Genomic DNA, 23,323 nt, shown 5'->3' on the forward strand with positions numbered 1-23,323 from the left:
AGTCAATCAGAGACTGTTGTCTGACTGGAGGAGAATAATGCGAGAACACTTAAAGGATCTATGTAAAGTTTTACCAAGATCATCAGGGGTCTGTAGTACAGAGCTGTGGAGTTTCTGGTCCAGCTGTAAGTGTGTGTGCGGCTGACTATGTGTGTGATCAGTGTGTTCAGCTGTAAGCGTGGCTGGAGAAGGGGTCTGGGAACGGGAGCCCCCGAGGGAATGCATGGGCGAGGCACTCTCGGACCCTAAACAAGAGCGAGAAGCACATGTAGAAATGAAAGGCAAAACAAACAACTCCTGACTATTAGTATGTGGTTTGTTTCTGGTGCTTATTATTAGACAACGTACCAGTTACAGTGACTGTGTGGCTAAGGCTGCTGGTCTCGGAGTCAAGGTGGAGTGTCGTCAAACTGGCTACTTCATGTTCGTCACAGACCAAGCCCCCACCTAGGCTATCCTGGTCCAGTGAGCTGCCTCGGCCGCCACCAGCTCCTCCCACACATGTATCTGAACCGAATGTAAAATCTGCCAAAAAAAAGAAAACAATGGGTCATGGCAATCAACCAGGCTATTGAAGCAGGGTTTCAGTTAGTTACATTTTTAACAAACATGTCTATTTTGTCCTTATTTGTCTTTCTGATGTCTCAACCCCATTGCACTGCGCTAACACACATCTGTACGCTCCAGAGCGACACACAGCCAAAACTTTATAGAATGCATCAAATGCATTTGAATAGCAGCACATGGCTGCAACGTTCACTCCTAAATCCTGTGTGGGCAGCAACAAGGGTGTACTTAGTTTTTCCACACAATAAGTTTTAAATTTTGAAATAACTGGAGCTTAATGAATAATACAAACTGCCCTGATACATAGAACCAAAATCATAGAGGGTGTATTTTCTGTTTACCAGGACTGTGAATGTTGTAATGCAGAGTTGCATCATAACCTGAAAATAGACAGAATGATAACACCAAACAAGGGAAGCAGAATTACCCCCGTTTCTGAAAGTACACCAAAATAGAGTAGAATAAAACTTAACATGCAGGAAATTGTTTGTTTCTAAGAAGCTGAACTCAAACCGTAATCCATTTGTTTAAGGATTTTGGTTATTCTGCAAAAACAGCATTTTTTGTTTAATTGTTTTTCAGAAAAATAAACAGAGAGAAAAAACATTTCTGTATTTTTGTACTTAATTTTAGGTATGATCTAGGGATGAAGGATGTCAGGTAAACATGACAACGTAATCCTGTTGCTGAGGATTGCAACGAAAGTTGTGATTATAATTGACCCACATTATTCCATTTTCTTTCTTTTTCTTCAAATTCTCCACCACTTTTTGGGGGCTTTAGCATCTTAATATTAACAATATGTATCAAATGTGAGTATCGAGGGCGGTTAAGGTCTATCAAACAGGGCACATATATCATTAGTATACAGAATGTCAATGCATGGAACTTGAAAATAATATCTTACTAAACATTGGATCCTAGCAGTCCTTTCAGATTGTAATATGACACACATTGATATTGCGATTAGTATTTAATATTTTGTGCAGCTCCGATACAATCTATTGTGTTTTACAAGGATCTCGCTGGGATTTCATTTAGAACAAATAAAAAATATTAAAATAAACAAAATAACCATTTTTACAGACATATTTTAGAAGTGTATTAGAGATAAAGTTGGTTTCTTACTATCAAATTTGCATGCTGAGTACTGAAAGGCATTAAAGGAATCTGACTGGCTATCGGAGCTAATAACATCGGAACCGCTGGCACTAGCAGGTGACGTCCACTCAGAGGGAACTCCAGGGTCATCAACAGGTCGAGGATCATCTGTGGGTCTACACCCTGCCCCCTGACTGGTCTCCAGAAGCTCCGGGAGGTCTTTGGGAACCTCAAGACCCACTGGACTGCTTCCCCGACGACCCTGTTTGTCAGGGGGAAAGTGGTACTTATAGCTTTGATAATCTATGCCAATTTAATTACAGAAAATATACCTTAGGTGTACTGACCACTGTCCCTTTGGTTCTTAGTCTCTCCTGAATAAACTCATCCATCAGGTCAGAGAAGTTTGGGTTGCTGCTCCCAAGATCACTGGACACTGGGCGGGCTTTCTGGACTACCTCCTCTTTGTTGGCTACACACACACAAAAGCAAATGCACTCTGGGAACGTTTTTGCACAAAAACACTTAAAGGGAAAGGAGAAAAAATAAGTTGGGGGGACATATCAGTGCTTTTAAAGCACGAAAAGCTCCAAAACTTTACAAAAAGCCGGTTTAATTACCAAAAGCATAACTTCCCAATAACAGGTAACTGTGTCAGTGTGCAGGTGGGAGAATATTTTTACTCAGAGACTGAAACATTAAGATACTGACTAAACTGTAAAACTACAGACCTAAACCAAAAGAACCAAATGGCAACATCATGGTGAGAGTTAGAGTTATCTTAAACGAGAACTTATCTCAAGAAACTGAGATCTTTTCTGGAGAACTGTATGATCATCTCAAAAAACTTCAGAAAACAATGAAAACTGTAGATTACATTTTATTGATGTACCAAGATCTCAAGCTAGTGTTAAAATAGGATACATCTTTTGTTGCAGCAAGTTCCTATCCTTTTATCTCAAGATAACTCTGGATAATCAGTCTGAAAACTATAGGACTTACTTTGAGCATATTATCTTTAGAAAGGCGGACTTTATATTCTGAAAAATGGACCATGGAAGAGAGTCCAAGAATTACAAATGCTTTTCAATACCTAAGTTTAGTTTGGTGCAAATTCTATACTTTTCAAGATTGTGCAGAAACCCTGAATAACACAGATCTGGTTGTGTAAGCTACCAAGACTAGCTTAGTCGAGGTAAGTAAGGTAAATAAATGGTAAGCTTTTTGGATAATTATTCTTAACATTTTGGACATACATAACAGGGAAAAAAACAGCAGCTGAATCTTAAACAAGATGAATTTAAACTAATATATCACAATACTCATTACATGAACTGAACCTAACGTTTGTCATTATTGTCAGAGTAGTCCTGATGTGAATGTACTTTGGGCCTTGAGGATGTCAAATAAACAAAAAGCCAAAACAGCAGGCTCATCACATCCCAGAAAAGCAATGCAGGAGTTAAGTTGAATCATGCACAAAAAGCCAAAGTGAGGGTATAACTTTGTTAGGTTAAAACAAGCAGCAAACCAAAGGTATAATATTAGTGTAGTTATGATTATTTGGCTTATAATACTGCTAGCTTGGATGCAATGACAGTGATTTTTTTGAGTTGAAAAGTAGCAAGCCTATAAAAATTCAAGATTGCTCTGGGGGTAAATCTGCCACCTTCATAGTGGATCAAATCAAACCCATGAATCTATAGCTGCTTATTGGGCCAATAACAGGAAGGAATTTAGTCATTAGAGCTTACTGAACGTAAAGTGACAGTATTTCAAACTGGCTTTAAAATACCACAGCCACTCGAAGCACAGCACAAAACAGACTTTGTTTAAAATTTTAAGCCCTGCAGATATAATTTTACCTCTGCCTACAATGTGACCTAACATGACACAAAGTTGAAACTAAACTCAGCCCATATCAGGCCCGGCACACAATTATTTTGTTGTAGAGACACGACTCCAAAGGAGCTATTAGAAATAACCATCTGTAGAGTATTCAACTGTAATGGTTATTTGCCATTATGCTATCATGTCTGAAAGGAATTTGATACTATGGACTTGTGTAAAAAGATCTGTTCTTTGCTCACATATACAATGTTTTTGGTCTGAATGTTCTCTATATGCTTGGCCCAAAGAGATGGATTATGTCAACAATATCTGAGCAATCACTAAAAGGACAACAGAGAGCTAACTCAGTAAAAAAAAAACTACCACTGTCAAACCTTCACCACTGATGTCAAACACGAAATGTTACTCTATCTGCATATCAGGGAATCATTAGTTTAGAAAATTTACAGAGATGCATCAATAGTTTTTGCCCTTTTAGGAACACTCCAAGCTGCTGAAGACCCAGTGATACAAAAGCCATTCCTGACAGAGTATCCTAAAAGGAATTGCTGGTAGGGATACAACATATACGGTAGGGCGTTGCAATATAAAAACTTAGTCTCGACATGAATATCAGATAATTAGAATAATTAAAATCTAAATATCCATGGGTATGAATATGTTTGGGCTTAAGTGTACAAGGGGAAAACTAAGTAAACCCAGTGATTAAATGAACTGGACTTTAGGCGACCCTGATTCTTTTTTTAGCTAGTTGTCTGTAGATTAGCTGCTGTGTTTATGATTATTTTACCGTTGTTGACTCAGTTTGGGCCAAGCTTCAGACGGCAGACAGATGGCCAGCCTTCACTCTAAAATATTTTTGTAAACAGAGGAGTTACTGATCAACTCAATGACTGCAATATGTCCAAGTCCTGTGGCTGCATAAGCCCAAATCCACCATCGTGTTTGCTGCGTTTGACGATAACTGATGCAGATAAAAACACGATGATGATGATACACTGCACCTTTGCTTGTATTTATAGCACTCAATGGATGTGAAAAGGGCATAGCAGCATGGAGCTGATTCCTTGTTCATCACTTAGTGGAAGGCTGTGAGTTGCAAGCCATGCCCCTTTGATTCTACAATCTCAACAGGATGCTGTGAAAGCACACACGGCCCATGATCACTTTGGATTGACTTGTGTATGTGAAAGGACAATGGGGGGGTTTGTGGCCGAAACGGGCTTCAGATCGAGCTTCTGAGTTTTTTTTTTTATGTTTCTGAGTATTGCATGTTCTGATCCTAGGGTAAACTTGCAGGGATAACCACTACTGGGAAGATTGGTAGCTGTCCTGGATGTTTTTCACTTGTGAATAATGTTTCTCTCTTTGGAACGTTGAACTTTAAAGTTTTTCTAAATGGCCATGTAACGCAACAATTGCTTCTGTCGGGTCTTTGCTCCTTACCTTCTGCCTTAACAATAACCTGTAGACTCCAAAACATTAAACTACCAAATTTCCTGCTTTTATAGAGTTGGTCCCACTGATGATAATCAATTAAGCATGTTTGATCATTACCAACACTATGCTGCTTTCCCTTACTGAACCCTATAGAATCAGCAATGCTATACCTCGTTTTGCCACAAAGAGCTTTTCAATCTTTGCCGCATGTTTTCTTAATAATTATTAACAGTGTGCAATTTGTTGTTTATTTTTGCACAGTTGGTGATATAAATAATGTTAGCACCTTGTAAAGACCAGGTCATTGTTATTAGGTCTTATTACAGAAAGAGGGTGTGCTTCAACCGTGACTGTAGCTAAAATACACCAGTAAATTTGATGTAAGTGAATTCATGCAAGAATGCAACCTCTATTTCAACACTTGTTAAAATAGCTCAGGATGCAACAGCATCACTGCATTACCTCTGTTGCAAATAAGTGGACAAAACAAATGAAAAAGTGGCACTAGTTGAGAAGCAAAAAAACAAAGGTTAAGAAAAGGAGATGTAGTCACAGCAGCTCCACATCAAGACAGATTCAAATGATGAATCTTAGTGATCCTATAAAACATCAAGACATTTTCACCAAACATCTCCCTCAGGGTGAGGATGAATAGAAATATTTTTTTATAGTGGTTCAGCAGTAAACATAACCTCAGTATTTGGGCAAATAACCATTTCAGCAAACTGTATTTCTTTCTTACAGACTTAAATTCAGTCTACCAAAAACCACACTGGTCATTCTTAAAAGGTCTTGTGCTGTCATCTAGTGGATTGGAAATGTATTACACTTTATTAACCTATTTTCTGTCTTAAGACTCAGAATCCAACAGCAAACAAGGGTCTGAAGCTGGAGAGTCCAGCAAAACCTCTGGCACCATTCTGAATGGTAGTTAATTTTCTTTTTGTTGGTGCTTTTATTTTCTTTCCAGAGGCAATCATTTGTTGATTTCTTCTGTAAAACTGAAGAGGGACCAGTTTCCAAGGAGGAAGTAAAATAAGACTCAAAGAGGCCGCATGCAAAAATTGAGGAAAGGGAGGAGAGGGAGAAGGAGGTGCAAACATTAAAGTCCCAAAGCCCTTTAAAAAGACAGAACAGGAGGAGGGGTGGAGCTTCTGACCTACAGAAACAGGTGAAAGGTTGTGGAAGGAGGCGGGGTCCTAGAAAGGAGGCAGGCTGGAGGAGGGGGCTACGTTCATGAGCAAAACATCATCAGGGAGTTTCAGTTTCAGTCCAAGAGCAAGATGATGAGTTTCAGCCAAAAATATCATTCCATCATAACAAACCAGTTAAAAACAGCCAAAAAGGAAAGAGAGCGGCTGGTATTTATGTGTTGGTGAGCATTTCTTTCCACAGTTGTGTCTTCTGTGAGCACTTCGTTCGTCGCAATCCTCACCTGGCGTTGTCGTCTTTCGTCCAAAGTAGCCCAGGACGTGGGAGTAGAGATCCTTTAGCGAAGCGTCTCCCGTGGTGGCCCTGGCCTGTCGCTGCGGCGATGACCCCTGGGATGAACCTTGGCCTCTGGGCCGAGGTTTGGAGGACAAGGCGTGGACAACGGTCTTATACATGCCTCCGAGAAGTGCCCCCTGGTGGTGTCGTGAGGTAGTGATGCCGGGCTCCTGGGAGCGTGAGCGGGAGACTCGGGATCGCAGGGCGGACCGTCCCAAACGTCCTCGCACTCCTGAGGACATCCCTGAGGAGCTTGAAGTGCCTGACAAGCCCTCTGAGTTGTCCTCTGGACCCAGACCGGAACCCATACAGGATCCTGGGTGCTGCGTGTCCCCTCCTGTCCCGAGTCTGTTTTCCAGGCTCTCTGCAGAAGGTTCTGTGCTACCTGCAGAAGCTCCAGGCAAAAACCTCTCATTTGCTCGTGTTTTATGGCCTATTCCGTTCCCTGAGCCAAACTTACCTGGACCCTCTGCTCCTAGCTTCACCCCTGAGCCCACCCCAGCTCTGGTTGTCCTCTCCCCAGCTGAGTGGCTGTGCGTGTGGAAATGACTGAGCCGACGCAGCCTGGCTCTCCAGTGGGCCTCCTTGTTCTCGAGGGGGTTGTGGAACTGGACGGATTCTGTTGAGGGCCGAAAGCTGACATGGACACCGGCAGACTGGTGCCGCTTGGTGCTACTACGGGAAATTTTTAATTTAGCAGGGTCTAATGTTTGGGGAGTTGATGATTCAGGGTTAATTTCAGCTGTGATTGAATCCTGTCTAATTAAAGGGGCCCTCTCTTTTGATTCTCTGTAATCCTCTTGTCTCTTTTCTCCTATCTCCCTCCACAAGCCAAGTTTCCCTTCCTGTCCTGCTCCAGCAGTCCCTCCAGCTGCCTTTTTCTCCCCTAAGTCTCTTTCTAAGCTAGCGCTCCCTTTAACACTGGGAGACGGCCACTCACACTGTAGCTCCAGACACTCATAAATACTACGCTGCTCTGCCTCAGTCTCCTCAGTGGAATCCACACTGCTGTGCCTTGCTGATTTACTTACCCGTCTGTCCTCATTTACCACCTGCTTCTCCTCCCCTAACTGTCCTGTGTACTCTAATTTAGACCTGGCTTCCTGTGCCGGTAAAGCAACAAAACTATCTAACAGATGACCAACACCTCCCTCTTTGGCCTCCTCTTTCTTTTCACCTCCCATCTGAATGACGTAGTCTCGGATGGAGGAGAATAAATCGTCCTCCTCAGCCTCACAACCGATTTCCCCCTCGTCTGCATCAATTTCCTTTTCAGATGAAAAGGCGAAGGCAGAGTCCCAGCTGCTCACCCAGTCAGAGGTAGAGCAGTGGCTTCCAGAACCAGCTCGAAACCAGCACTGGTTATAAACACTAGCATCATCTTGTGGCTCTGAGGACAAGGAAACACCATTGGAGAAGGTGAAAGGTGTGGTATCAGGGGAGGTGAGGGATTGTGAGAGAGGCGGAGTTGTGTGGCTGTTGGCTGCAAGTGAGGAGGTAGTTGTGGAGTAGTGGTGTGGAGGATTCGGGAAGGAAATGGGATCCCTCTGGGTGTCTTCACCTTTGACCCGCTCAGTGATGAACGGTTCCATGATGTCAGAGGCGCTGCTGCTCCGCGCAAGGGAGGATGAAGCCGGGGCATCCAGGTCACAAGCTCTTCCCTGGAAGACCGTGGAACATGTAGTGGGCGGAGTCTCATCGCTCTGTGATGAGTGGCGTGTTCGTGAGGTGCGGGTTGTCAGCGTGATTGGGGGGTCCTCGAGATCTGGTAATTGGGAACAGAGTGAATTAGAGCTGATGAGATCACTGGAATAAATGTGAAAGAGCTTAACCCATAGAAGCCACCATGACATGCATTTAACATAATTTCAATGCTGTGGAAAATCCCTCCTTCAGCTTTATCCTCAGTCCGAACCAATTATAACAGGAGCTGCACAACATATCCAGCCAGCTACAATCACAAAGCACTGCTACGACTCAATAATTCATATGCTGTTGATTTTAGATACCATCCAGCTCTCGTTACCAATAATATATTACCCAGTTGGAGAAATTTTCATTGTCTTTTATACCCACAGCTGAAAGAGATCTTAGGAACCAAGATGCTAAAGCTCAAGGAGAATGATGAGGTCACCATGATGAAAGGAGTGTGAAGAAAACATAGCCTATACAGCAATATTCAACAAAAATATCACAACATCCTGTCTAATACAATTATTATAACTCAAGATGTGTATTCAATCTTCCACTGCAATTATGTGACATTATGTGAATTTGTGTTGGGATGGCATTATTTCCAAAATGTAGGTGAACCTAGTCAGCAACTTTGGCAGAACCTACTTGTTTTTTGTCTCTAAAAGGTCAAATTTTGCTAATGATTACAGAACTTCAAAATCATGTTCTAGATTAAGGTTGCACAGTGTCAGAAAGATATGTAATTGTGATGCTGTTGCTGAAAATTGCAATGATGATTTCAATTACTATTAACCCACAATCTCCTGGTTTGCTTACTTCAACGTCCTCACTCTGCCAACACTCTTTGTAAGCTTTAGCATTTTAGCCTCGAAAAATGAATATCAGGTGTGGGAACTACTGATTGATTTCTACTTAATAAGTGGGAATCAATCTATTTTAGAATATATTGTTATTTAATAGGATTTATAGCGATAAATGCACATTTTAACAGATTAGAACATTAAAGATAACTGAATCCTTACATAGCAATACTAAAAAACATCTACCATCTAATTTTGTTTTATTATGATCTATGAGCTTCTTTTAGTTTGTGCTTTTAATTTTTGTGTAAGGAGAAATTGGTCTGGGTTCTTACACAACAAATGCGTTTTAAACCCCTTCTAATTTCTTATTATTTGCTCTTAAAGAGACTTTCTTGTAATCTTTTAAATGGGTGACAGTCAAGCCTTTCTTTGTATTTCAGGTGCTTTTTAAACTTCTCATGTCTTTGAGGAAACAAATTGAGGACAAACACTTAAGTGTAAGGACAAAACAACTATTTTCAGCAGGTCTGAAGTCTCTGAAAGACACGTCTTTAGGAAACATGAATACACAAAGGATGTGATATTGTGTTTCATTTAGATTTGATAATATAATTTTACATCAGAGATGCAATGAGATTTCAGCTGGTGACTGAAATTAGGCGATTTTCTTCAACCGTGCCCGATTTTTGATAAGTTAGTCAGAAATATGAAACATTGGACATTTTTTTCCCAATAAGAAACACAAAACTCTTCAGTGTGGAAGTTGTTACTGAGGGAAATGAAGTAAGATTATGCATAAAGGTGTAAGAAGCCTCTAGAAACGATCCTGTATTATGTACGGGGACATGCTGGCAGCTCGTCCAGGCTGATAACTAACTTACAGGGAGTGAGTTGTCTGCAGATAAAAGGAAGCAAGATTGCTCCATTTTATCCTTTTGAAGCGTCCAAATTTGTCTTGGAATATGCTGGATAGGGTTAGGGTTAAATGCCTGGCTCTACTAGCCATGTCGCATTAAACACTAATATCAAATGCTATTGGTAGTAATTTTGCCTTGGTAATCCCTCTTTGCGTTTTGAAATGAAAATGAAATGCTTTACAGCTGAGTAACAGCCTCATATCTCCATCTCACAGATTTGACAAGTCATCACTGCTCCTCATACATTTTAATGCAGTGTAGAAAGAGACTTGAGTTTTGAGGTGTTTTATTTTACTATATCCATTTGTAAGGACTGTTAAATTTCACATTTATTTAAAAACTAAACAAAAAATTATGTGAACATTGTTCCTTATAGTATTAATTGAGAAATAGGAATTTGCTAAAATCAGTATCAGAAACTGGCCACAAAATCTCTGATCTTTGCATCTCTTATTTTACATAAAAGGCTATTGTGACAGCCGTAATTCACATAAGAAACAAACAGCATGCATATACAAGCATCAAGAATGTTTAGAGAAAATTAGAGGATGACTGGTATACAAAATCTGTAAGAAATAACTGCAATAATGATAAAATACACATAACACAAGAGGTGGGAGGTTAAACAAGAAGGGGAACCAAGCAATCGATTGAAGGAAAAGGCCACAGGCATGTGATTTCATGGAAATGGACAGGCAGGAGATTGGGCAGGAAGACAAGTATGGTGAAAGATGTTACAAGCAAGAAGACAGGAGAACAGGCAGGTCCAGTTCCATGCGTACAGATGTATATCAGAAACAGCGACTGCAGACATGACAAAATACCTTTCTGTATTATCCGTCATTGTATTCATTTTACATTTAGTTTCCAGCTCAGATGACTTTTAATCAAATATTGACGCCCAAATTATCACTTTACAGAAAACAACTGATATTAACCTGAAGATTTCTTTAAAAAACATTTCTGTATACCAATACAGGGTCAGTAACAGTATTTTTCCATGAGAATCATGAGAATATGTTTGTAAGGTGTGCATTAGCAAGTCAGTCTCTGTTACCTCTTCTTTTGGCAGATGTTACCATTTACAGTACCTTATAGAATGATGCTGCCACTACCATTTCTCGGCTGCTTCTCTGAATAATGCTCTTCTTCACTTCTTCTTCTGAATGCAACTGAATTTTATTTTTGGGTGTTAAAATAGAGGGGAATGAATAGAATTGCACATAATATATTTCAGATTATTATCTGGAAACTTGTTTTTAAAGATTTTACTTACTTCAGAATTATGTGCTACAATAAACCAACTCAAGTGTGTTTGTAACACGAAAAACATAAAACAAAGTTCAAGAATGTATTGATACTTTTGCAAAACACTAAAAATGTGTCTCCTAAGATCATGTAAGTAACATTTAAAATGAAGGTGCACCGATTGCAGTTTTCTGGCCGATCACCAATCGTTATAAAGCCTGATCTGTCGATTCAGATTTTGGCCAATACAGATTTTTTTTTTTATAACTGACACTATCAGGTGTCATAAGGTCAGAATACACCTTCTATGTGAAAAATATTAATCATATTATATTGAAAAATATTAAACAATACTCATGAAACAATACAAACTTGTTTTAACTGCACATGAGGTAGTGCTCTCAAATATAAATGAAAAGATTAAAGCATTGCTGTCCAAACTACTAAATTAACTAAATTTAAAAAATCAGTTCCTTTAGCCTTATTTCACTTTTTGAAAACAGACAAAACTTGCACAACATGTTAGACTACAGGCCTGTTTTGAGCTTCTTATAAAGTGCACAGCAGGTTTTTGCGGTTTGAGGTCAGTTGAGGACAAACTAGCAAAACAACGTAAACCTCCGACAAAGGGTCCTGAGTTTTAGGTTTCCTTGTAGTGCAAAAAGAAAATGTCCAAATGCAGCAGCTTTGTGGCTATTAAAATGTAAAAAAATAAATAAATAAATAACCTGCAATGGCAGGACAATAGCTCCAAAAAGTCAAACATTCTACAAAAAAATAAGTGCAGTTTTGTATATCATATTCAACTAAAAGGCAATTATCAGAGGCACACACAGTGGGGGAGGTGAATAAGTGACTGAAACTATATGAATAAAATGCAGGGATTTATTTTAGTGCGACAGATTTGGTGAAAAAAAAACATTAGGCAACATCAAAAATCTGTGCTTTTACATGTTGTCGCCAAAGTCTAATAATAGAGAAAAAAGAAGCCAGGATTTGTTGTTAGTCGCTTTTCTGAAAAAACAAGTCACTAGAGGGGTCTGAAAAGTCACCAAGTTGGCAACAGTGGGGTGACTATTGTTAGCAGCACACATTCAGACGTGACCTGGTGGTCCGGTCTGTCAGTGAGCCCACTGTAACGGCAGAGCAAAGGGGACAGTGGCTGATTTTCAGACCTTTGCAGAAGGTAGATAAAATCGGTTTCTCATGTAAGTATTGGCACAAAAAAAGAAATTTGAGCAGATCGATCAGCCGTCCGATCAATTGATGCACCTCTAATTTAGGTTAAATTTGAATTATTAAGTAAGTCTAATAACATTTAGAGGAAAATCTTTTATTTGACACTCAACAATTAATACTGTAGCACAGCATGGTTTCATCTTGTTTGATTATGTCTCAAAGAAATATGTCTAGATAGACCTCAAATGAAACATTTTCGACTGCTCCATTCAGGCAGCACTAACACTTGGAGATGGAGTGTTACATTATTCCCAAGTTCAGCCCTATGTTTTTGTCGGAAACTGTTTTGAAAAAAATATCAAAAGTCTTTTTGGAGGTCTCACATGCATGATATTTAATGCCAAAGATAAAATCCTAAAGCTTAAAAGGGTTTGTTCAAAAGATTGAGCATGATTCTGATAGTGGAAATCTCAGGTGTAGCATTTAATTACGAATTTGTTAAGCAAAAAACATTTCAAAATTAAAGATTGGTTTCAGGTCCAAATGAAAAACAAATCAATTAATGAAAATAATGAGTTGAAAAACTCTCAGGGTATCAAGTCAAACGGCCAAATTTCCTGCTTCAACATTGATCAATGTTCAGTTTGCTTAACATAAAAAACAGGCTCCATTCCTGAAGGAAGCGTGCAAACTACCAACAACAAAGAAACTTAATAGTGACAGTCAGACGTGCAGGAATCTATAGTTTCCAGGCAGCAGGACGTCAGGTAGGGCAAAGAGAGTGTACCTGCCAGATGGTCGGCAAGAGGGGGTAGAAAAGGGTGGTGGTGGTGGAGGAGGACAGGAATAGGCGGAGCCAGAGCAGGAGCACTCTTAGCACTGCGAATAAAGGCTGAGGACAGTAGAGAGTCCCCCGTAGAACAGCTACGCAGGGCTGAAGAAGTCAGAAGAGAAATTAAGAAAACAAAGGAAGGGGAAAGTAGAGTATTGTTGTGGTGAGGAATAAGACAAAGAGGTGAGTGGAAAAAGAAAGAGCAGACAGAGAGAAAAAGTTAAAGTGATGTTAATGTTGGATAGAGATTACGAGAGAAGGCAGGCTTAATGCCACCTATAAAACAAAGCAGAAAAAAGAGACAAGAACTCAGTGGAAGGTTTTGTGGGAAGATTGAAAGATAGAAACACTGAGGGTGGAGGAGGACTGATTCAGGATCAGGTCTACAAAAAATACAACAAAACAGTGAACAGTTATGAACAAGAATATTAAAGCAAATCTTTTGCATAAATGGATTAGAAATATAGCAGCAAAGACTAGGTTAGCATGAGAAAATATGCCTTAAAATGGCAAGTTTCAGCACATAAAATAAGCTAAAGGGAGCTGCAAACAGAGATGATACTGACCTACAGTCTTCTGACGCACAATACTCCTTGCCTTTTCGATGCCAGGTGAACCTGCTGTGGTGGCGCTTCGCTGGCGCATGGCAGCTGCCTGACCCGGTTGGTCTCTGCTCCATCCTTTAGAGAAGGAACGATCCACAGCCTGCCGCTGGCCCTCTGTACCCACAGCTGTAGGATGAACAAATTACAGTAATTTAAGAGAAGCTAGAAGGTAGTATTGTAATATTTCCATGTCTTGCAAAGTTACACCTTTAAACTAGTCCATAATTGTGAAGTGGAAAGAAAATGACATATAGTTTCAACATTGTTCACAAAAAAAAATCTGAAAAGTGTGCTGTGTATGTGTATTCAGCCTCTTTACTCTGATACCCCTAAAAAAACAAGAAGTTGCTCTGGTCGGAAGAAATTAGACCAGAACTGAACTTTTCTCCCTACATGCGAGAAGTTATGCGTGCACGAAAACTAACACTGCACTTCATCCATGAACACACCAACATGGTGATGGCAGAATCATCATGTGGGGGTGCTTTTCTTCAGCAGGGCCCGAGAGGCTCATCAGAGTTGATGGGAAGATGAATGGAGCTAATATCTGGGCAAGCAAAGAAGATACCCTTTTAGAGGATTTAGAAGAATTGAGAATGGGCAGAGATTCAAACTGATACCAAAACCCCCATTTATTTGACACATTATGCTCAGGGAATGCTCAGGATTTTTATTAGCAAAACATTTTAGAAAACCAAGTATCATTTTCCTTCCATTTCCCAGTGGAGCACTACTTTGAGCTGGTCTATCAGATAAAATACATCAATGTTTGTACTTGAAAAATGCTGAATGTGAATATTTCAAGGGTGTGATTACTTTCACAATGCATTGTAATGCCTTGACAAATGGTGTAGGATGAAGTGCCTGCACTTTGATTGTTTTGTAGTAAAACAAGGTAAGCAAAATAAAATAATGCGTGGACAGACTATTTTCATAGTGAAGAGTTAAACATGGCTGGGCCAATAATGTAGTACTGCTAAAAGCAAACCACGTTCAGTAACCTTTTCCTTTATGCTTTTTCTGCTTTTGTTCACTGAGTTTGTCCAATGGCAGCTCATTCAGATCCATGCTGTACAGGTTCCTGGCCAAAACCTAGGACACAGAGACATCATTCATCTAGTTTATATAGAAGCAAGAATGCAGGCAACATTTAAGGAAGAAAGCTTTCATACCTTGGTGAGGGTCTCCATGGTGAGTGACCACTCAGTAACCAGCTCTTCCCAGCAGGTCAGAGAGGAAAGGACACAGAGGAGATCGTCCCAAAGTTCCCTGCTGATATAGACGTTCAAGTTGCCCTTAATCCAGGCAACTATTAAAGTCTGCCCAGAAAAAATAAGAGTGAAATACAAAAAACATTTGAAAAAATGTAAAACCAGTGGTTAAAGCTTATAAAGCTGCATAATTATATCAAGTTACTAAATTCAAACTCAGACATACACTGCATAAATCAGTATTGCTTCTCGTAAACTATTTAATAGCAGTTAGAAAGAGTCGTTTCTTTCATGCTCTTTGTGAATAAGGGCATAGAAATGTAACATTGCTGTCAGTTATGTACCTGAAAGATAGGCCCAGCCAGCCTGCCTGACAGCGTGTTGCTTTTCTTCCCTTGAGGCATGATGGATGGAGGTCTTTTCATGACAGATTCTGTCACTCTCAGCAAAACCAGTAAGATCTGCTCCCTATAAATAAATACAGGGATATTTACTAAATCAGACACGAGGAGATATGATTAAGCACTTGTTTTTTAGTTTGGAAATATTAATAACAAATGGAGCTTCAAATGGAAATGGGACGTCACTCTCTTTTTGGCAAAATGACATGTGGAACTCATATCTGTTGGCAGGTTATAGTTTCCTTTTTACCATGTTTTCTGTTCCACAGTTTCATGCATGACGAGGCTGCGGTAGATGTTCAGGACACGTTTGCACATGTCGACATGTTCCTCTAAAAGGAACTTGATGTCATTAGCGGGTTCCAGCAGGAAAACGTTGGAGGAGTGGGTGATAAACACCTGAGGAATATAGACACAGTTTCACAAAATTAGTAAGAAAAACATGACAAAAGCTTGTCCAGTGTGCATCAGAGCAACGTGTAGTGAGAATCCTGCCTGCAGTGTTGTTTGAACTCCAGCATGAACACTGTATTCCAGCAATTCACCATCAGTTTCTTTGTTTATTCCCTGAAAAACACAGAATATAAATTCATTATGCAACTGCTATTCATAAAAAAAGAATATTCTGATTCACTACATTTTTGGTTCTTCAGAAATTCCCACCTCGTCATCTTTGTCTCCCAGCTGAGAGCCAGTATCCAGACCGGTAGCAGCAGGAATGGGATACGGACCTTCGTCTGGCTCTTTCATAAACACTGGCTTGTCTTCCATGGAAATCCACTCTTGGTAAACTCGAACCACTTTACGCATCGCAGCTGCCTCACACATAGGAAGAAGTAATCCCTGAAAAGGAGGAAAGAAAAAAAAAAAAAGACATACATTTATTTCCATTTGTACATTTCTGTTATTCCTTTCAAAAAGTAAAAAAAAAAAATATCTGACCTCCAACCAGTAAATGTAACAATAAATCCCTGAGCATCTGCCCATGCAAGTAGTTTTTGTTTTTTGTGGGTTTAGAAACAGCATTTGCTTCCCCTTGTGTGTCTAATGTAAACAAAGAATAACAGTTTGAGGAAGTGTGCTGCTAAATTATTCTGAAATTACACTAAACATACAACACCATATAACTTCTTCCTCTGGCGCTACCATTATACTCTGAATGTTTTCTCTTGTGATACATGCATCCATCTTTCCGTTGTGGCCCTTGGGATCTACTGCCCAGGAGGCTGCAGAGGTATCCTTTCTGTAACTTGGCCACATAAAACTTGAAAATCTTTTTAAACAATGTCATGATAAAAGGAAAGCACACAACAAAATCCAAATCGTCATTCCTCCCTACTAACTTGTGCTGTTAAGAGTCTGAGGTGGAGCTCTCTGTTCCTTGCGATCTTTGATGTTTTCCACTGTTCAATAATCTTTCTCCCTGTACACTAATAGCGATTTAACCGCTTAGGAATGAGGTTATAACTGTTCACCGACTGATGGGAAGCAACGACTGCGCCTGTAAAGTCATTGCTGATGTCTTTCCACCTCGTCATTGTTGAAGCAAACCAATTTATGCTTCTGAGCAGCAAAATGCCAAACTCCTGCTTTTATAAAAGGTGGTCACTCTGATGATAATCGATTACCTAAAGGCATTTAGTTAGCTTCTCCTGACTGCTACTTTAAGTCTTAAATCCTAATGAAGTATCAAGAGTGTACTTCGTTTTTCCACACACATTTCCATTTTTGCATCATTATTGTTGAATAAATGATGACCGTGACATTTTTGTCAGTTTTTGTACATTGGGGTTAAATTTAGATGATTTTAGATCCTGGTAAAGATCAGGGGCCGTATTTACAAAGATTCTCAGAGTCCTCTCAGAAAGCTCCTATCTTAGCCTATAAATTCCTGCCACAGACTCCTAGCTAAAGAGTGATTCTGTTCGCCGTTGAGAGCGACTCTGAGCGAGGAGACTTCCTAACCACCTATCTTAGTGAAGAGGAGCAGTTGACACCGTTGTTAGGTGTGACGATGTCTTCTAAGAGCTGTGATTGGTCGTTGCAAAAAGCCAACAAAAAAAACAAACAAAAAAACAAATGCACTCCTAGTGATTGATGGAGAGAAATGAACCAATCATAGAATTTAGACTGGATTCAGAAATGTGTTAATCATGATGATGAGCGAAAGTAAATTCCTTGTCACACAGCATCAACATGAGTTTATTCACATGCTTGTCATTATTTTGATTTGCTTATTATGATGTTTGACTTGCCATGCTGGTCATTTTCATGCATCATCAATTTTTAATTAATGAATTTTATAATAACATTAAAATTCAGCATTTTACTGTATTTGCCTTCTTGTAGAGTGAGATTTAGCTTGGTAAAAGCCTGCTGGTGGAGAAGAGAGGAGTGTTGAAAGGTAGAACTGCTCCTGGGATCACGGTGCAAACAGGCATTCTGCACTTCTCCACAGACGGGGAACATTGCAGATGACCATTTAGGCTACTGACATCATCATGTACAGTACAGCAAATATGTATTCACCTCATTTACATCTTGCTTCTGATTATATAGTGCTTCCATTATTGTACTGCATCTCGTCTGGAGTTTCTATTTATTTATATTCTTTTTTTAGTTTAGTTTTTAGGTTAATTTTACAGTCTGTAAATATTTAAATAATTCTGTAAGATATTGTTTGTAATTTTGTTCACTTTTTAATTCACGGTTATTTATATATTATTGCTTCTATTATTTATTTATCCTTCCTAATATTACCTTACTTGAAGTTACACCTTCAATCTATCTTGCCACTGAAACTATTTAATTGTTATAGAGGTTTTTGTGCTCATTTACTGAACTATTAAGGGGGTGGATCCCTGCGCGATGGAGCCGGTAGCGTTTTATTAATCTATTGTTGTTCATTGAATAACAAGAATATCTCTGTTTTTTCTTAGAATGATGTTACTAGGAGCTACTGTTAGTCTTAGGATTCTTTGTGAATATGAGCCTGTACAATTAGGACTATTGAAAGGCGCTGCTTGCTGTTATAATTTGTTATAGTGGCCTAATACATAAAAGCCTAGAATTGAAAGAATGTGTGCTTAAATTATCCCATGAGTTGAGTGTAGTAAGTCAGCTGGAGCAGGTGGACGTCTAAAACCTGCCTTTGTAAAACGTTTCTCTCTGGGGTATTTTGACAATTGTATTTTATCAAAGAAAAGTCAGTTTTATTTGAAAACAAAAAATGTTTAACATATTAAGAAAGAGAGAGAGAGAGAAAGAGAGAGAGAAAGAGAGAGAGAGAAAGAAAGAAAGAGAGAGAGAAAGAAAGAGAGAGAAAGAAAGAAAGAGAGAGAGAGAGAAAGAGAGAAAGAAAGAAAGAGATAGAGAAAGAAAGAAAGAAAGAGAGAGAGAGAGAGAGAGAGAAAGAAAGAGACAGAGAGAGAAAGAGAGAAAGAAAGAAAGAGAGAAAGAAAAAGAGAGAGAGAGAAAGAAAGAAAGAGAGAAAGAAAGAAAGAGAGAGAAAGAAAGAAAGAGAGAGAGAGAGAAAGAAATAAAGAGAGAGAATGAAAGAAAGAGAGAGAGAGAGAAAGAGAGAAAGAAAGAGAGAGAAAGAAAGAAAGAAAGAGAGAGAATGAAAGAAAGAGAGAAAGAAAGAAAGAGAGAAAGAAAAAGAGAGAGAGAGAAAGAAAGAAAGAGAGAAAGAAAGAAAGAGAGAGAAAGAAAGAAAGAGAGAGAGAGAAAGAAATAAAGAGAGAGAATGAAAGAAAGAGAGAGAGAGAGAAAGAAAGAAAGAGAGAGAGAAAGAACATTTCTTTTTTATAATTATTTTTAAATCAGTTTCTTCATTTATTCACCAATTTATTTTCATTTAGTTTTATAGATTGAAGCCCTATATGTCAACAAAGTACAAATAACCTTAGATCTATAACTTATACGAAAAAGTTAAACTTTTTTTTTTTTTTTATAATTTTAAATATGATTTAAAAAAGCATAATTATGATTCTCTGTAACAGATGGGAAAAGAATGAGCTAAAGTTTAAACTCATCACTAATAATGTATTTTCTTTCACCTGTCTGAAGATCTCTATGATGAAGTTGACGTTAGTTCTGGAGCACGTCAGCACTCTCCTCACCACCTCCATGTCTGTCAGCTGCTCTTCGTCCATGGAGCAGAGGGAGGAGGAGCTGGGCTCTCTCTCCGTCAGCGTGGATGTGTTGGAGTGGCTCTGTTCAGGCTCTCCTACAGCCCCCGAACCTCCCATGCTGCTTCCTGCGGGCCCCAAGGAGCTCCCGCTTCTTTCTAGGTGACTCTCGGACCGACTCCCCCCTCCGCCGCCGTCATCTGAGCTGCCTGCTGTGCGAGCGGCTAATCCAGCTGCTGCTCGCTGCGTTAAATGAATTATAACAGTTACAAGATTGGTTGCACATTGACTAAAAACCCAAAGTGAAAAAAACAAAAAATCAAACAACCACCTCAACGCTTGACTTACAAAACCCATCAGGAGTAGACATAATGTCATCATGGGCATAAACGTCATTAATTTTAGGTTTTTAATGATTTCTTTAAACTTTTCTTTTTCCAGATAACAGAAACAAGAACACAGGGTCAAAATTATGCATACAGGCTAAACACATAAATACATTTACCTAAATCTTTTTATAAGGGTTACTGAAGATCTTTGAAAGTCTTTTCTAAACAAAGCGAAGGCCTAATAACTTCTGTACAGCAGAATTTCTCCTTGTCAGCCGAAAAATGCTCTGACAGCACTCAATGGACTAAACAAAAATTCAAACAGAAAGTCTAAAGGGCTCAATGAAGATCTTAGATGGAGAATTGCAGATTTATTCAAGTTAGAGAAAAAGGTTTAAAATCAGACAAGACAAAATTTTCTTTTTGAAAACAAGAAGCAGGAATAACGGAAACAAGGTGAGCCAAGAACACAGTACCACCAGTCTAGCATGATGTTGCCTTGCACTAAGTGGACGGAATAATGAAGAAAGGAGACTACCTCTCAGTCCTTCAACTTCCAACACCTCCAATCAACAGCTAGATGGTTAAAATTTGGACATAAAGCAGGAGAGAAGAGAGCTGATCAGGGCAAACAAAGGATAGAAATATGTCAAAGAGGGCATCGGCTGTTGAGAAAACTATAGTGATTCAGTGTCAAAAGACTCTTAGCTGATAGTTTCTGTGATATAAAAACACACATCTCATTTCATGCTAGATTTTCTTTAAAAAAATGCTTTTTTTTACAACATCACAATATGTCTTTATTCTTATGTGTAAAGCTCAAATATCAAGAGGTTGTTAGCTTCTCCTCCATCTCAGTGCATGTTGACATGAACCAGGGTGGTTCAGATTTAAGGGCACCCAAACGACTTCACAGAGTGATGCAGAGCCCAGCAGTCCACTGCACTTAGCTTGTCGCTCAGCTTGGCACAGAGCCGCCACGCTCTGTGGTCAAGCAACACATTTAGAATAACAGGGTTTAAAGCGGAGCACCCATGGCTTCATATTAGAAACCAGCCTTATGTTTAAAAGTTTGGTCTGTGCCAGGAAACAAATCGATTTAAACAGACTCTACTAAATCTGTCAAATATGTGTGTCAAACACCCACTCAGAATTATGCCAGAAGCTTGATGATGGCAACAAAAATGCTGTAGTCAAGGTGCGGCTTACTAATAGTTGAGTTGGAGCCTCTATGTGGATTTGAAAAAATCCACAATAAATTCAAACCTGTGCACATAATTCTTGTTTTTACAAATCCTTAAAAAGCCCCATAGTTGGGGAACCGTACCTGTATGTTCTTCGGGACGTTCTCGCCTTCTGTTCCTGGGATCTGTGTTTGAGTGTTTGGTCGTGGTTCCAACCAGAAGGAAACGAGCCAGCGGATAAAGATAACTCTGGCCTGAAGGAAGCTCTCCTTGGTGCAGTACACCGTCTCACCGCCATCCAGCTCTCGGCGCACCACACTGTAATAGGGCTTAGGACGCATCGGGGGAACATCTACAAACAGAGAAAACTCCTTTGATTGTGCTAAAGCAAAACACACAAATGTAATTCATGTAAGTACTAAATCTTCATGCAGTAGCTGTACTGACCCAAGATGGGGTTGTAAAGGCTTGTTTCCATGGCGAAATTGGGAAATATGTGAGGAAGGTAAAACTTCCTGAAGTGACCAAAGAGGAAGCTGAAGCCACGTTCATGGTTCTCTTTACACCGCCACTCTAGAGACTTTGCCTGGTCGATACGCACAAACAAAAACCTTGTGTTACAAAGAGAAATTAGGACACGCAAAATAGGAACAAGCAGAGAAGAGCACCATTGTGTCAGAGGGAGAATCTTATCAGTGTGTGAATGTTTGCACACATGTGGGTGAAGGCAGCAAGCAAAGAAATTACAAGCAGGGGATGTAATGTGCTTTTAAAATCAGTACGATCAGCATGGCCCCATTCCTCCCGTGTTTACCATTAGTGATATTAGTAAAGCATGGCGGCATGGTTAAGGGTGTCATGATTTCAGTAAATATGTTAGTAAGAAAATGGATAATACCTGGTTTACCATGTATTTCAGCAAGGCTTCAAGGAAGTAGGCAGTGAGGTCGTCCTGGTTCTTATCACCGGACTGCGGAGCGACCAGTGGTGTGATTTCTTCTGGGGTCACTTGAGCTACAGAAAGGAAAACCAGGAATATTAAAAGCTGATCCAACATAATCTCTGTGGAATACAAACCACAGTGTGCGTTTGTGGGTGCTTTTTTGTACTAACTCTCGGTCAGACTCAGTGGCGGGTTGATCAGAGTGTCCAGGGTGCGTGGGGTCCCCCGTAAGAGAGGAGCAGGAAAACCAGGAATCAAACACGCGAACATGCAGAGCTGCTCGTGCTCGGCGTTGCTCTGCAGCGCCTGCATCCACAACAAAAACAGGCGCACGCCTTCCCGACGGATCTAAGATGTGGATCAAAGTAAAAAAAAAAAAAAAATAGGAAAAAAAAGGAAATAGTTGGAAAAATTCAATTAACACTTATTAATCTATGATAAGGTAATCAGGATATTAAAAGATCTTCCTATTATGTTATACTACCTTTAGAGAGTTTCCAGTGTGAAGCAGCTTCTTAAGAATCAATCCTGAGAGAGAAATATTTATTTACTCACTTATCAGATTTATTTTACTGTAACAGTTTAAACAAGAAAGCTGTTAAAAAAAAGGAGTTGCCTGAGTATCGGCTAAATTGTTGGGAAATGTGAAACAAGCCTAGAGAGAAAAATCTCTGGCAGTGAAATGTTTAAAGAATAAGGAAGCCTTACCGATGCTGTGGAACTGCCACCGGCTCTGGATCCTCTCTGGCAAAAGCTGAAGGATTTTCTAAAAGACAAAAATAAATTGAGAGATTTCTTTTCCAATGTTCAGATTTTTCCAATATTTTGATAGAATATCAGAATGAAGATGAAGTGGCTGTTTAGTTTGAAAATAAATGGTGACGTAACAAGTCTATGGGAAAGCAGTACTTTAATTCAGTCATTTAAGTTCATTCTTTTCTCAAGTACATGTTATTTGGAAAACATCACAATGCAATATTATTGTTAAATATCATGATGCAACAAAAAAACATTTTGCATCATTACAAAGAGCATTATCTTCCAGAGCTTTAGCATTTGGTCCCATCAAATCTACAGGTGCTGGTCATAAAATTAGAATGTCATGAAAAAACTGATTGATTTCAGTAATTCCATTCAAAAAGTGAATCTTGTATTTTATATATTAATTCATTACACACAGACTGATCTATTTCAAATGTTTATTTTTATTTTTTTATTATAAAGGACAACTACTGAAAATTCAGTATCTCAGAAAATTAGAATATCACTTAAGACCAATAGAAAAACAGTATTTTTAGAAATGTTGGCCAAATGAAAAGTATGAACATGAAAAGTATGATCATGTACAGCACTCAGTACTTAGTTGGGGCTCCTTTTGCCTGGATTACTGCAGCAATGT

The 23,323-nt window shown here is 39.3% G+C and overlaps 1 protein-coding gene across 10 annotated transcripts in view; it reads right to left on the reverse strand.

Moving 5' to 3' along the window:
• Positions 1 to 23,323, reverse strand: part of ralgapa1 (Ral GTPase activating protein catalytic subunit alpha 1) — a 108,998-nt gene that overhangs the window by 76,340 nt on the left and 9,335 nt on the right. For 6 of the 10 annotated variants that reach the window (XM_047393082.1, XM_047393086.1, XM_047393079.1 and 3 more), the window contains exons 4-23: positions 22,633 to 22,690; positions 22,409 to 22,452; positions 22,095 to 22,272; positions 21,880 to 21,995; positions 21,429 to 21,567; positions 21,125 to 21,333; positions 19,397 to 19,711; positions 16,002 to 16,181; positions 15,834 to 15,905; positions 15,589 to 15,737; positions 15,282 to 15,405; positions 14,899 to 15,045; positions 14,728 to 14,818; positions 13,688 to 13,852; positions 13,077 to 13,223; positions 8,009 to 8,212; positions 2,016 to 2,140; positions 1,696 to 1,930; positions 349 to 525; positions 75 to 245 (exon numbers count right to left, since the gene is read on the reverse strand). In XM_047393082.1, the coding sequence (XP_047249038.1) occupies positions 75 to 245; positions 349 to 525; positions 1,696 to 1,930; positions 2,016 to 2,140; positions 8,009 to 8,212; positions 13,077 to 13,223; positions 13,688 to 13,852; positions 14,728 to 14,818; positions 14,899 to 15,045; positions 15,282 to 15,405; positions 15,589 to 15,737; positions 15,834 to 15,905; positions 16,002 to 16,181; positions 19,397 to 19,711; positions 21,125 to 21,333; positions 21,429 to 21,567; positions 21,880 to 21,995; positions 22,095 to 22,272; positions 22,409 to 22,452; positions 22,633 to 22,690 (3,046 nt within the window). Of the gene's footprint in view, positions 1 to 74; positions 246 to 348; positions 526 to 1,695; positions 1,931 to 2,015; positions 2,141 to 6,394; positions 8,213 to 13,076; positions 13,224 to 13,687; positions 13,853 to 14,727; positions 14,819 to 14,898; positions 15,046 to 15,281; positions 15,406 to 15,588; positions 15,738 to 15,833; positions 15,906 to 16,001; positions 16,182 to 19,396; positions 19,712 to 21,124; positions 21,334 to 21,428; positions 21,568 to 21,879; positions 21,996 to 22,094; positions 22,273 to 22,408; positions 22,453 to 22,632; positions 22,691 to 23,323 lie in introns of all 10 variants that reach the window. The other 4 variants (XM_047393081.1, XM_047393078.1, XM_047393087.1 and 1 more) reach the window with 4 other exon arrangements.

Source organism: Girardinichthys multiradiatus, chromosome 19, assembly GCF_021462225.1.
Source record: "Girardinichthys multiradiatus isolate DD_20200921_A chromosome 19, DD_fGirMul_XY1, whole genome shotgun sequence".
NCBI lineage: Eukaryota > Metazoa > Chordata > Actinopteri > Cyprinodontiformes > Goodeidae > Girardinichthys > Girardinichthys multiradiatus.